Source organism: Lepidothrix coronata, unplaced genomic scaffold, assembly GCF_001604755.1.
Source record: "Lepidothrix coronata isolate B3197 unplaced genomic scaffold, Lepidothrix_coronata-1.0 Scaffold71, whole genome shotgun sequence".
Taxonomy (NCBI): Eukaryota; Metazoa; Chordata; class Aves; order Passeriformes; family Pipridae; genus Lepidothrix; species Lepidothrix coronata.
In genome coordinates, this window is record NW_016690251.1 from 4,693,710 (window position 1) to 4,708,097 (window position 14,388).

Here is a 14,388-nt window from a genome sequence, read left to right on the forward strand (position 1 = left end):
AGACTGTCCTGTTGTGTGCAAATATATCACCTAAGTTAAATTTATTCTACATAAAAGACCACTATTGTGTTAGAGTATATGTAGTTACATATTGACTATTAAATAGTACCTGGTTTGTTATCTATAATATGTGGTCTAAAACACAGTACTGGTAGTAGATTGCTGGTATATATTATCTCCATTTTAGACAGTGGCTGAAGGGTTTAGTTTACATAATATATGGTATATCGCATGTAAATATTTACTTTATAGTGCAGCTTTTACCTGTGTTTACACAGTGTGTAAACGCAAATTTTATCCAATACATTTTCCATACAGTACACAGTTTAATCAAATTAGATGTATTCCATGTACAGTGCATAATAATATACATTATATGGTCTGAAATACATTAACTACACATCATCTGATACATAGTGTATAGTAAATATAGAATACATACATGTAAGATCCTGTATCAGTATATACTTGCTAAATCATGCCTGTCAAACTAATTGTCTTACATATGCGTGTATCTATCTAAATCCATAAAAATAGAAGGTCAGAGACGAGGGTGTGGGAGGATGAGACCCTCCATCTCGATGGACCCGGGCTGGTCTGGATCCCTCCCAAGACAAGGCATTCTCCTTGTGGTACCTGAACCGACCTGAGGACTGTGCAGAAGCCTTGTACCACCTGTACAGGCACAGAGCCAGCACTTTGGGTAACTTTTGATCACTTAGAAGTCAAACCACTCCCCATCCATTTGACTGGGGGAAAGAGGTAACCGGCCTCTCCTCAGCACCTGGCCTCTCCAGTTTCCCTTTCCTGTGAAAAAAAATAAACACACACCCTACTGTGGTGTGGAGGTGCTGTGAGTCACATGGCAGAGAAGGTTTTAATTTCAGAGTGCCCTTTGGTTTGCCTCTGGGTTTGTGGGTCTCTGCTGCTTGTTTCCCCTGTCTTGTGATTTGATCTGTCCTTCTGTTTCCACTTTTGTTTCAAAACTAATTTCCTGACTTGCTAAAACGTATTTGGATAAAATTGAAAAAACAAACAAACAAAAAAAAAAGCCCAAAAAAACAAAATTGAAGTTTAGGTTTACATTTCCTGTCCCTAAGGACACTTCTAGAAAGCATATGCTTGGGAGTTGGTGTGAAATGAGTAGGAGTTGGAAGTACATGGCACAGACCAAACTGACTCCTTGCCCTCTACAACACGCAGTGGCAGCACTGCTTCTAAGACTTGCACTGAAAAGTATTAATAAAAGATTGTTCCATTCTTGCCTACATTATGCTACACTGTCACAGCAAGGTTGTTCTCAGTGGATTTGGCCTTCTCACCCTTTTCCATGAGAGCTCGTATTACCTGAAGACCATTTCTAAGGGGCAGAGGGGGCTTTTCTTAACTCTGAACACCATTTCTCGCTGGTGAAAGACAAACTTGATCATGGGGGCATTGTTTAGAGGTGAGAGGTGTCCAGTGCTCTTCTACCAAGGAGAGGGTGATGCTCAACAGGCTTAAACTGGAGGAAAATCTCAACCCGAGTCATGCAATTAGAAGTGCCCCCCAAGCCACGAGCCTTGAGCTGCCACCAGATGGAGCAGCCTTCCCAAGTACCTCCTTTACCAGCTGTGTTTTCATCAGGAATCTTTTTTTTTCTTTTTTTTTTTTTTTTTCCTAAAGAATTCATTATGATAAATGTTTTATCAGTGAATTCTGAAGGAATTAATAGTGATTTGCCATTTACTTTAAGGGGTTGCTGATAATTCTAGTGGAATGAGAAATTAGGGTATTTAAATGTCTCTGGACAATTTTAGTTCAGTAAAAAAAGGCAAAAAAGAAAAGCCCAACCCCAAGACTAATTAAAATCCCAAGGCATAGTTTTCACCTTACAAGACAGACCAAGGTCATGTTGACCCCCTTCGGAAGCCGCTGTGTGAGAGGAGGTTGCAGGGAGGAATCAAAGCCAATATAAAGTATGCACATAACCCTCTGAGGAGGTTCACACCGATATCCTGAAAGGCAACCCAATTTCTCTTGGAGACTATTGCCCAGAAGCTGAGTAGGAATATTAGTATCTGGGTCTCTGTTTCTGTAGACTTAGAGTGACATCCAATGTTATCAGCTCCACAAAAGACTTTTCCAGGCCCAAATCTACCACTTTGACACCTTCCCTTCCAAATCTGGCCAGCAGACTCATCTACTCTTTGCCTAATCCACATCATGTGGACAAGCACCCATCTCTGTGATGGTCTGAGCAGCCTCAAACACATGCCCTCCTTCATCCTCCAAACCCACGGAGGGTTTCCTCTTGACCTTGTGCTAGTTAAAAAGGGTGGGATGGACAGTACTTTCTCCTAGCTGAGAGAGTAATTTATTTTTCTCCCATTAAATATACACACCTTTGCAGCAGAAACAGGCCACAGTGTGGGGGAAAGTAGGCACCTCCTCTGCTGTACAGTGCTGGCAATACAGTGAAAACAGAGCTGAAGCCAAAGAGATGCTGTGTCACAGCTATTGAGGTATTTCTTACTCTCAGGTTGGCTTGCTGCTACTAAGACCATACTTGGGTCCTGCATCCAGCAAAACAGCAAACATTCCCCACTGCCATGCACTTCCTGTGCCTGGTCCTCTTCCATTAAGCAGCGCAGGGGTTGCATGCAAGGAAAAGTTAAATTTCAGAAAGGGAATTAATTTGTTGGAGAGCTTTGAACCCACAGAGCCAGTCCCCCGCTTCAGTTATTGACAATTAAATCCTTGGCCTTGGACCACACTAAGGCAGGGTCAGTACAGAGGTTTTCATCTAAACTGGTGTCATGTGAAGAAAAAAGCCACCTTTGTGATTTTTGCAGTATTTTCTACCTATCCATTTTTGAAATTAGTGATGGCAGAAAGGGCAGATAACATCTAGCATACGCATTTCTCTGTTATATAATGTCTCTGATTGCATGTTGTAGAATATTTTTTGACAGATGACAGATGCCTGGACTTAGTCCTGGTACAACTGCTGGGAGGGGTTTTGTAACATCTTTGGGGCAGCGATGGGACCAACCACAAGACCTTTTCCCCTCTGAGCCACCAAATCCCCCTTCTTACCTTTTGCTGATGGTATCCAAAAATCCCCCTCGCCTGAAGATATCTGGCTCTCATGAGACTCTGCCATCAAGTGAATGATAAATTTAAATGAGGATCTGGCTGCACACACTGCACATCCAAACCAATATGTCTTTCACTGACAACCAAAGTGACTGCTGCTCCAACACAGTCAGGAGGGAATAAACACAGGAGAGGCATCACCTTGTCTTCAGGACAAGCTTTATTAACATTTTGCTTTAACATGGTGGTATGAAGGCATCAGTTCTTTAAGTTTTCCAACGCATGGCACAGACAAAAGAAAAAGGAACAAGATTCAGACAAATTCAGCATGTAAATGACAGAGTAACAGAAAAGGCATGTGCTAACCCATATAGCTGCTAGACCATCTATTAGAAGACATTTTGCAAGCAACAGTCTACATTTCTTTGCATTGAAGTAAAAACATATTTTTTTTGGTCAAGAAAATTATCTTTTTTAATTTTTACATTTTTTTTAAACTTTATATTATATCACAAATGTCAGGGTAAGGCAAATCCTGGATGAATCATATGATAAAAATCCCTATTCCCCGAGAAAATAGATCCACATACTCTGTTACAGTTTGTAATTTTAAAAGCAAAGCTGGCATGCACTGCATATAGAGAAAAAATTTTTTTTAATACAATTTCATTCAAGTGCCTAAAGCAGAACAGTGTTAATTCACAGAGAGGCTTTCTCAGTGCTTTACAGAAAGATTGACAATTAGCTGCAGTGAACGCGTGACCCATTATTACAGACTATGTCTCAAGCATCACCTTTGGATGTCTGCATGAAAGCAAACCCATTCATCATGGGAGCAGTCACCAGCCCGAGGAATATCGGCCTAATGGTAGGGATGAGCGCTTTCAGACACAGGAGAAACAACCATCAAGCAAGCCTCGTACTTTGAATGCAAACATCAGCACCCAAGGGCTGCTACTCCCTTTACGCCACCTATTGCAAACACATTTTGGATTTAAACCAAAATCTTTGACATAAATCCCAGTGGGGTGATTCTCCATCTGATGCTTGCTCTTCCACAGAACCAGCTCCCTGCCTTTCTGCAGCTCCAGCAAGAACAACAGAGGGGCATGGGTGCAGCCTCGACTACTAGCGCAGCTGAGAACTCACACTGCCAAACTACACTCACTTTATGAGTTGTGAAAATCTCCAACAATTCAAACCAAAACCCACACGAAGACAGACAGACAATGACATGGCTGCAAATTGTCCAGTAAGGACTTAATCAATTCTTATGTTTCCTTGCTTTACAGTTCACACTTTGCAGCCGCATCCTTGGGTGAATGGTTTGTGGTTTCAAAGACTCACTGCTGTCTGAGGACCAAGGTCAAATGAAAAGCACAACAAATTACTGTCAGGGGTTAGAGAGTGTCTAATGTAAAGCATCTTTGCAGTTACTTTTTTTCTTTAACTACCAGTCAGTCTTCACAAGGCATTTAAGGATTATTTGTCTCCTTCTGAACCATCGCACCTCAACAACCAGCCTCCTGTGGAGCTCTCCCTTTGGCTCCCGTGCTAAAACTGAGGCTAGCAATGGAAGAGGGACATCTGATAGGTGGCTAATGGCAGCTAACACCCCTGTTAATGTTGCCCAGGGGCAAGCACAATGGAAACAGGTACAGAACTATATTCAGGAGACTGGATACTCTTTTGACTGAAGTTACCGCAGTTATACCATACTCCCAAGGTGTTTATCCATTTCTGACCCTCCTATTACGACAGCCTGTTTCAATCAAAATGACCCAGTATGGAAAATATACAGAAACATACAGGATGGATGTGCACCATGTAGAGGTACTGCCTGCAAGGTCTCCCACTGCAAGACTGATGAAAACCAGGAGAAGGAACCACAGGAAAAAAAAGTCCATGTCCCAAAAGACACGTTCTGTCAAGCACGACCCCAAGGATGGGAAAGAAAAGCAGCAGAACCAACTCACAGGGAACAAGGAATCCCTTCAAGGGTGCTTGAAAAGAACAAGGGCCAGAGTCAGCAAACTTAGCAAGATTATCAACCCAATTCAGAGGCTTACATCAGCTCATTTGCTCCTTCCACAGTTGATCCCAGAGTTATGTACTCACCACCAGGACAACCATGTGATGAAGAAGCTCCTCGAGATCCTCTCTGGTGCCAGTGACAAACCAGGGGGTAAACAAACCCCTGGAGCCAGCACACAGAAATACTCTTCTGATTCCACCTCAATCAAACATGCTGGAGGCCCACAGAGAGGAAGAAATAGGGAGCTGCCTTTCTAGGGGCTGTACCGTCCTAGTGAAATCTGGGGGTTTTCTTGTTTTCCTTTCTAATCCTTGTTTCTCCTTGACACCCTTTTGAATTAATGTCAGCCACCGACTGCCAAAGCCTGTGCTGGTGTGTTGGGGTCACATTTACACTTGACTCCCTATTACACCAGCACGTGGTTTATCACTACAACTACTCTAGCTGGCGTGAACCCAGATCACATGAGGATAGAGATATATCTTACCTCGTTTATTACTTTATTTTTCTTTTTTTTTTTGCTGGCCATATTTTAAATACTTATTTGGGGATTCACGCATATTTTGGGTGAAGAAAAAAAAACCACGGAATCAATTATTTTGCTTAAAATTATCAAATTAGAAGCAACTACTTTGCTCAAAATGATCAAATTATTCTTAGCAGCATTTTAAAATACATTTTGTAGCCCTGGACACGGGTTGTGTGTTCTTCCATCCGGTGTATTGTCCGTCAGTTTTGGTTACAGCACGGTTGGGAAATGTATGTGCAACCCTTTTGTTAGTTTTTTACAAATTTCAGCGCAGCATTTGCTGGCAGAACAATTGACATATGGTGAGACATTCTTATCCAAATAACTCTTAATTGCTTTAAAAAAAAAAAAAACAGAAAGAAAATCATGCATATGCAGTGGAAAATCTAATGAGGGCTCACACAAGGTACAGTGTGAAGCTGTTAAAGCTGAGAGCTGTATTCAAAGATGCCTCGAATGCAGAGTGCCTGCAGGCTTGAGGAAATGTCTGTTGCCTACCTGTACCCAAAGGTCATACTTATGGCCCTGGTTTTGGGGCATGCAGAACTAACCAGAAAAAAAAGCAGGACAGATTTGGGGTGCTGGCAGTTTGAGGCCACATGTGCTATTCACAGGTAGGGACATGGCACAGCATAGGCTGATCATGGGAAAGAAGATAAAGATGCTAGAAAAGGGGTGGGCCTGGAAACAGGTGACTGATGATATGATGCAGGAGGAAAAGAGACCCAATATAAGACAGGGACTCACAGTTCAGAAGAAACTGTTGTAATTGCAAGGATAACTGCAAAACATTGTTAGAACTGGGAAGTTATGATTCTTTCCAACAGGCTTACAGAACAAAATGCAATGAAGAACAAAGAGAAATTAAAGCAAAGAGTCATTCCCCCAAAGCTCCCTCCCTCCCAACCCGCGGAGCATCTCTGTGTGCTCTTTTCTGCCAAGAATGATGCTGTAGGATGTCAGCGCCTGCCCGTCGCGTTTCCTCGGGTCTCTCCTCTCCTGCATCCTTCCTTTGCCACAGCAGAGAAAAAAGAAGAGGAAAAAAGGCAAAATTTCAAATATCTGCATAGAACCCAGGTCTCATCTTTCCAGCACAAGTGCTTGCAGTTTCTGTCATAGAATCATAGAATCAGCCGGGTTAGAAGGGACCTCAGAGATCATCAAGTCCAACCCTTGATCCACTACCACTGCGATTACTAGACCATGGCACTAAGTGACACATCCAGTCTCTTTAAAAATCTCCAGGGATGGAGAATTCACTACTTCCCTGGGCAGCCCATTCCAACGTCTGACCACCCTCTCTGTAAAGAAATTCTTTCTAATATCTAATCTAAACCTCCCCTGGCACAACTTGAGACTATGCCCTCTTGTCTTGCTGATAGTTGCCTGGGAAAAGAGACCAACCCTCACCTGGCTACAACCTCCTTTCAGGTAGTTTTTCATGTGTGTATGTGTCACATGGCTTATATATAACAACTAGTATTACTTGATGAGTATATTGACTGTGCTTACCAGGGTTTCTTGGTTTTCCATAGCACCTTGGTACCCAGGCTGATACTACAGATCCCCAGCTCTGGTGGGTGCTTTGGTGCTAAAAACAACACATTACACTGCTCAACATAGTAAGCAAAGGGATCTCCCTGGCTCCAAAAGACCCTTGTGAGATGCTCTGAAGTTTAACAGGCTGATCAATCCTCCCTGGGGACCCGCTCCTTGTAATTAAAACATTGGCAGTGATTGATAGAGAACTGCAATGAATTCAGTGCCTGCTTCGAATCCTGTGCATCCCACTGCAATGCTGGGAGAGACATGGTGCACCCTGGATTGGGTCCCTTTGCTTCAGAAAGGTGCCTGCAGAGGCAGGTCTTGCAGTGGAATTGAAGAGATTTATCAATTGACTGCTAATTTGTGAGCAAAAATGACTCCAGCCCCAAACATTCACACATACTCATTTCCATGGGAAAATGCAGCATAAAACACAGACTTCCTAAGAGCCACGTGAAAGCTGTAATAATTGTCAAATACATTTTTTAAACTGAGGAAGGGTATTAACCTTACCATGTATTTTGAATAGCGAGGATTTCATTAGTTCCTCTTCTTTTTTTTGACTGAACAACGTATAACCAGAAGCTAGAGGAGTTGTGGACACTGTATTTTAATGGTGAGGGTGCACCATCTGTTTTTACTTCAGTACTTTTTACCAGGGACCCCATCAGGACTATTTGTCACTCTGACAAAATGGCAGCACACTGCCTATGTGCTGACAAGAACCAAGAGCCAGGCTCAGTAGTAAGACCTTGTATTTTAGATCTCTGTGATTTAAATCTCTGTGAATGGTTCCTGTCATTGTACAGCCTCTATATTTGCTCTTGTGCTACATGAAACCCCATTACAAGTGTAAACAGAGCATCTTGCTGTCAATGATATTGGTATTTCTCGGTAACCCAACAGCAAAGGAAGCGAGGTGCACTTAAAACTAGTTCTGAGGGAGAAATGGCAAATGCTTCCTTTAGCTGGGGGTGAGTCTTGGACGTTTTTCTTCCCACCAAATTATTCATTTTTGTCTAGGGGCAACACTGTTTATGCCTATGACAAACTCTGCCTCAACAACCACCACTGCCTGCTCCAGCCACAGCACTATCATTTACTGCATAAAGACAATAAAAGCTCTGAAAGGCAGCAGAGCTCTTTTCTGCTGCAACTCTCTGACTTTGCCTTGTTTTTTAGTGGTATTGCTACAAGTGACGTTAGGCATCGGAGAGCCAAGGGCAACAAACCCCTCGTGACGTGAACCTGTTGTTCCCAGAATACAGCTCGTACAGGACTGAGCTCGGTTCCAACCAGTATAAATTGCCTGCCATTTTCCTAAGCAATGCCAAAAATGGTTTGCTCAGTTACTCTTCTGTTCCTTATCTCAGTGCTGTCTTGCCTTCTGATGATCTAAGACCATGCACTGTCTAAACCCATTACAGCTGCAGACTGCTGCTACTATAATATTTACTTGACAAATCAAGTCTACTGGCTGTTTTCTTTTTTGATGTAAAATGGGCCATATTAGACAATTTCTTTTCCTTTGTATTCTGTCTTCCTCTTTTTTATTTTTTTATTTTTGGTAAATTCTATCTTTAATTAAGGTAATTTTTAAAGCAGGTTTTCAAACAGAAACTGACTGGAAAATGGGGGAGGAAAAATAGTCATGAAGGTCTTACCTGTTACTTAAGCTTTCCGCTCTGTTTCCATAGGATCATTTATACTTTCAACTTGACTATTCATTTCAGCTGAAAACAAAACAAGATGGTCATCAAACTCTATTCATGATACTTAAGTTTAACACAGCTCAGGATCTCAATGACTCTGTCTCTGTAGGCCACAGGCAGAGACACAGGTATTGCCAATGGGTGATTTAGAGTTTTGCTGGCTCAAGTGGTCTCGTGCCTCTGGTTCAAATATCCACAGACTTCTGACAAAGTTCCTGGCAGGACTCGGGCCTGAGCCACAGGCTCATAATGAATCATAGACCAATATAGGTCGGAAAAGACCTTTAAGATCATTGAGTCCAATCATAAACCTAACACTGTCAAGTCCCACTAGACCATGTCCCTAAACTGCAGCAGTCAGTCTGTGACCCTTTTGATATTGTATCAGCTACAGAGATGCTGCTTCCAGATGTTCCTGAACTGCAAATTTGCTGGCAGATTCAGAGGCAACATCACTAAGAATAACAGTTTGCTAGTGTGCTATCCATTTACAAAAACGACCTTATTTTCATTTAAAATTACTTCAAAAGTGAGAAATAATTTAAGTAGAAGGCTAAAACTCATTTCACCATGACCTTTGTAAAAAATATCTAAACTGTGGCAGGTGTGATTGGTCATATTTAAGCTAAACATAAATATCTCAGCACCCAAATTTTTAAGATTAGTCTCTAGTATTTGTTCTGCAATGAATCTGAATGAAGCCATTATATTAAGACCTCTTTTTCTTTCTTTAATCTTGCTTTGTGTTGTGGTATCAACTGCAGATTATGAGCCATTTGACATGGGTGACAGGGAAAAACCTCAAACCTGAGTGGGAGATTTGGAAACTAAGGGAAGATGGGAAAGGGGAGGGGAAAAAAAGCCAAAAATCAATAATGATGCTACTTCCAGACAGGCAGCACAATCTCTTTTCTGAATCAATAACATGTCAATACACCTGTTAGGGTTTTGATTAATTATTTGTAAATTATTCATCATCCATATGCAGAACAGATACTGTAATGGCTTCCTGGGTGTATGTGATGAATAATAAGAAAAGTAGCTGCTCCTGATTATGGAGCTCTGATGCGTATCACAAAGTTGTGTTCTTTACCCACATTTGCATAGCAAAGACAGGATGCTTAATAAAAAAATCACTGAGGGAAGGCCGCTCCACACTGACAACAGCAGTCTCTCCCAGCCTCATTCTGCTGGCCAGCTTCACTGGCTGGCTTTGCTGAAAATACCATCAGCCTTCACTCACATTTCACAGAGACCTCCTGCAAAATAAATTTGGATTTGAAACCTGTGGTTAGGCTCTCTCAGCACCCCAGATGAGCCTTTTCCCTGTGCTCGGCTCGTGGCATCAGCTCCAGTAGGGACAGGAAGATCTAATTGAAGGATAAGATTCTTCAGACCACTGAGTGAACCCCAACAAAACATGTCACTATGAGGCCACCTACACAAACCTCTCTATTTAGCTGAAAATAGCAGAACAGTGAAGCACATACTGCAAAAGCAGACAGAAGAGCTGCCACCAAGTATGGTGGGGATGTGATTCACGGCCCTTGGTGTCTCCCAGCACAAGATCGTGTCAGAATGGCATCGTTAGCTCTGAGTGCACTACACTCAACCATATCCCAACTGAAAACTGGCCTTCTCCCAGCTAAACAAGGTTTTTAGAGGTGTTAAACTGCTAACTTGCTTTAGCAGTCTTGTGGCACCTCCCATAATAAGCTACATCAACCAGCAACTCAGCAAAGCACATGGAGTTCAAGGAGGTGCACATCTCCTAAAATTCAGTTTTACCTGCACCTCCTTCTGCACCTTCACACAGGGCTTTTTGCGCCAGAAATGGACATCTCTGTGCAATGGAAATGGACATTCCCTGTCTGCTTTCCCTTAAATTTTGGCCTGTTGGGGGCAAAATTAGCAGCTCTCAAATGATGACCAGGGAGGGATTTCCCCCAGAAAAGCAAGTTTCCCGCAAGAGGAGAAGAAATAACCCAGCAAATAGTTCCCATCCATCACAGCAGTGCAGTTGCTGCTGACCAGGGGGATGTGCGCTGGCACTGCAGCATCCCTCCTCATCCCAGCAGGAAAGCTATGTGCTTAAAGGTCAGCTAGCCAGGAGTCACAGCACAGCATCTAAGTGGAGAAGACAGGCAAAAGGCAGACTAGAGAGCCAAGTTTAGAGTTGTCTGCGAGAGAGCGAGCGCATTTCCCCACCCCAGGATAGTATGCTGTAGAGCTGGATGGCACATAACATCCAAATATTACTGTTATTTGAGTAGGAGCTTGGTCAGACTCTTCCTTGCAAACATAGCCTATTCCTTCAGCCACTTCCTAAACAATGCACCCCTTTGCATCCACACAGTTATAGCACATTCAGCTATAACTCCAGATTTCTAGAAAGAAAACCATCAACCTTGACCCACTTGCACCTCTTTACTTGGTAGATAACTTGTTTCTGGGATATTACATCAACACCATAAATAAAAGCATGAGGGTGTTAGCTGTTGAGATTGTGCTTTTATATAGCTTTGGTGAATCATGTGGAGGTCAGGTTGCTGACAGTGCATTCATTGGCACAAGCTTTTTTAAAAAAATGGGAAATTTCAGATTTGACACTGCTCTCATCTTTTTCTTTTCTTCTATTGGGTCGGTCAGTCAGGACACAGCTTTCCACAGGCTGGAAATACAAAAGGCAAATGAGTAACCTCATTGTGAAAGGAGTGAAGAGTCTGATCTGCCTAATACCAGCTGGAAGTGAAAAACACCTTAGTAATCTCCATAGCTTTGGTGGCAAAAATAAAAAAAAGGAAAAAGAAGAATAGAAATAATAAAAAAAGGCTACTGTCAGGGAAACAGCACCTAGGAAACCAATCACCAAAGCTGGGATTTGTCATCATTACAAAATACTAATCAGCAAATCTGTCCTGGGTACAAGAAATTTAATATCCAGAGTTCTCGGCTCTGGTGGCTGATGGAGACTGCAAGGAGAAACCTGTATCTGTATACATGTCCCTATCCCCCTTGCACACCCCCCCTCTGACAGCTTTCCTGATGGAGAATCACACCCAGCTTTCAAATAACAGTCATTTCTGAAATGTATCACTATCATGGCCCTGCCCACCGGATGAACCAATATTGAGATCCACCTAAGCTGTCTAAACTCTCTGCCTTTCTAAAGCATATTTTGCTGTGCCATGGTACATGAAATTAAACCACAAAAGCTGGGCTGCCAAGGGTGACCCAGTGATAGATGCTTGTGCTTTCAGCTGTGAAGCAATGAGCTCTTCTGGGGCAGAATGAAGCGGACCAGAGAAAAAACAGGCAATTTACATGAAAATTACTGTCAAAGGGAATGAGTTTGATCTTTCCTCTGTTCTTCTTTAAAACATGCAATATATGCCCACAAGAAAAAACACCCTGTAATATAATCCTAATAGCAACTTAAGCTGTATAGAAACAAAGACTTCCTTGACTAGAGAAGTACTTTTCTGCAGCCTTAGCAAACACCCTTTTCCTGTCCTTTCATTTAACTTTGAAAGTTCAAAGAAAAGGAAGTTATGAGTCATATGTAAAAGACCATACAAGATAAGGAAGATTCAAAACAGAGAAACCTATCAAGATCCTCATTTCAGAAGCTGCCACCTGATCCAGCTGTGCTTTCCTACAGCACAGTTAAAACAGCTAGGGGATCGTTTTTTCTTTCCAGACAGAAATCCCTTAAGAGATTCCTTCGGTAAATTTGGATTTGTTTTCACTAAGTAACCCAGACTATTGCAGGGATTCACAATTTAAATATTTTAATGTGACTATGACTTTTTACTTTGTTTGTTCAAAGGATGAGGAGAGAAGGCTGTTTTGGCTTTATTCTGCACATCTACTAGGAATAGCATAATCTCTAGTATTTTTTAAAAAAGAAAATTCATTATGCACGCTTGCTTTTCCTGTGCTTGCAAAAAACTTCCCTACAGGCCAGTATCTAAATCAGTCACCAATTCAAATGCTGCAGCACAATCTGACATCAGAGAAAAGAAATCAGCATCAGATTCTCTGTGTAACTAATAGCAAAAAAAAATATATAATTGGTTTGTCTTTGAGATGTAAAAAAGTGTGCCTTGAATTTATATTATATCAATGTTGAAGAGGCTAAAGAAAGAGTTAAAAACCAGCCTTCACTACAGAGAGGAGTCCATGGAAATAAAGTGAGTATTGGATGCCCAATCCCAAACCAACTGCTGTTTGGATCAATAAAAAAGACCCTTTGTGTAAGAACCAACAAACCCCTGTATGTACCTCTTCTATGCTACAATAGCTGATCTAGAGGAGGGATAAAAGGTCTGCCTCACTGAAACCTAAGTACCAGGATGCTGATTTCATCCATTATTTCTTACACATAGGATGGGCCAAGAAGGACAAAGTTTTTTTGTTTACAGGGATGTTTTTTTGTTTACAAGTATTGCAGAGCTCAAGCAGCTTCCTGCTACTCAGCCCTTGCCAGGATTTGCCCCACAGCTGGGTCATCGGGGTCACTGAGGTCAAAGTCAAAAGAATTTAATTTCCAAGTCAGGATATTTGGGCTGATAATGTCCAAAAACCTGACTGGAACTGCTGTTGGATCAATGAAACTGTGATTGCTTTATAAATGTCCTAGGGAGAGAACTTCCACCTGCTATCAGATGAGCTACACAGGAATGCTGAAGAAGGAGGAAGGGGAATCAGCTCTGAGATAGAATGAGGTCAATACACAAATTCAGAGTGGATATACAGCCAACACTTTCCCCTTGATGGAGTTGGACATGAGCACAGAAATTTTCAGAAATATCTTCTGACTCCTGTATGAAACTCCCCATATATTGGCCAATTTGATATCAAAACCAAAATTACAGTGGGTCTAAAATACTACTCAGTTAAAAGGCAGGCAGAGTGAACACATAAACCCAGCCAACTCACAAAGCAGGGCTACGCCACTGAAAGGTACTGCCATAAGACTCCCAAGACAGTAGAGATGGTGTAAACTCTTGAGAAGAATCAGTTGAAGAGATTATAAATCTAATTCCCATTTTTTAGGGGGAAGCATACAAACAAAGCCCAGAAAGGCAGGCTATGCATCCACTTCAGGACAATTCACAGAATCATAGAATGGTTTGGGCTGGAAAGGACTTTAAAGACAATATAGTTCTAACTCCCCTTCACCAGACCAGGTTGCTCAGAGCCTCATCCAACTTGGCCTTGAACATTTCCAAGGATGGGGCATCCACAGCTTCTCTGGGCAACTTGTTCCACTGTCCCACCACCCTCAGAGTGAATAATTTCTTACTAATATCTAATGTAAACCTGACCACTGTCAGTTTAAAGCCATTACCCTAAAAAATGAATCTAAAATATTAAAAAAACATACCATCCTTATTTGAAATGGCTGCTGCTTCACTTGCAAGGTCAATTTTCATAGGCTCCACAGAAGTTTCCTCTTGCCCTTGCATCCCTATAAGACAAGCCAA

The 14,388-nt window shown here is 41.9% G+C and overlaps 1 protein-coding gene across 3 annotated transcripts in view; it reads right to left on the bottom strand.

Moving 5' to 3' along the window:
• Positions 1–3,280: 3,280 nt before the first annotated feature.
• MACROD2 (MACRO domain containing 2) overlaps positions 3,281–14,388 on the bottom strand; it is an 840,118-nt gene continuing 829,010 nt past the window's right edge. For 2 of the 3 annotated variants that reach the window (XM_017818853.1, XM_017818855.1), the window contains exons 17-19: positions 14,289–14,372; positions 8,852–8,920; positions 3,281–6,652 (exon numbers count right to left, since the gene is read on the bottom strand). In XM_017818853.1, the coding sequence (XP_017674342.1) occupies positions 8,859–8,920; positions 14,289–14,372 (146 nt within the window). In that variant the 3' untranslated portion in view covers positions 3,281–6,652; positions 8,852–8,858. The remainder of the gene's footprint in view (positions 6,653–8,851; positions 8,921–14,288; positions 14,373–14,388) is intronic. The other variant, XM_017818854.1, reaches the window with a different exon arrangement.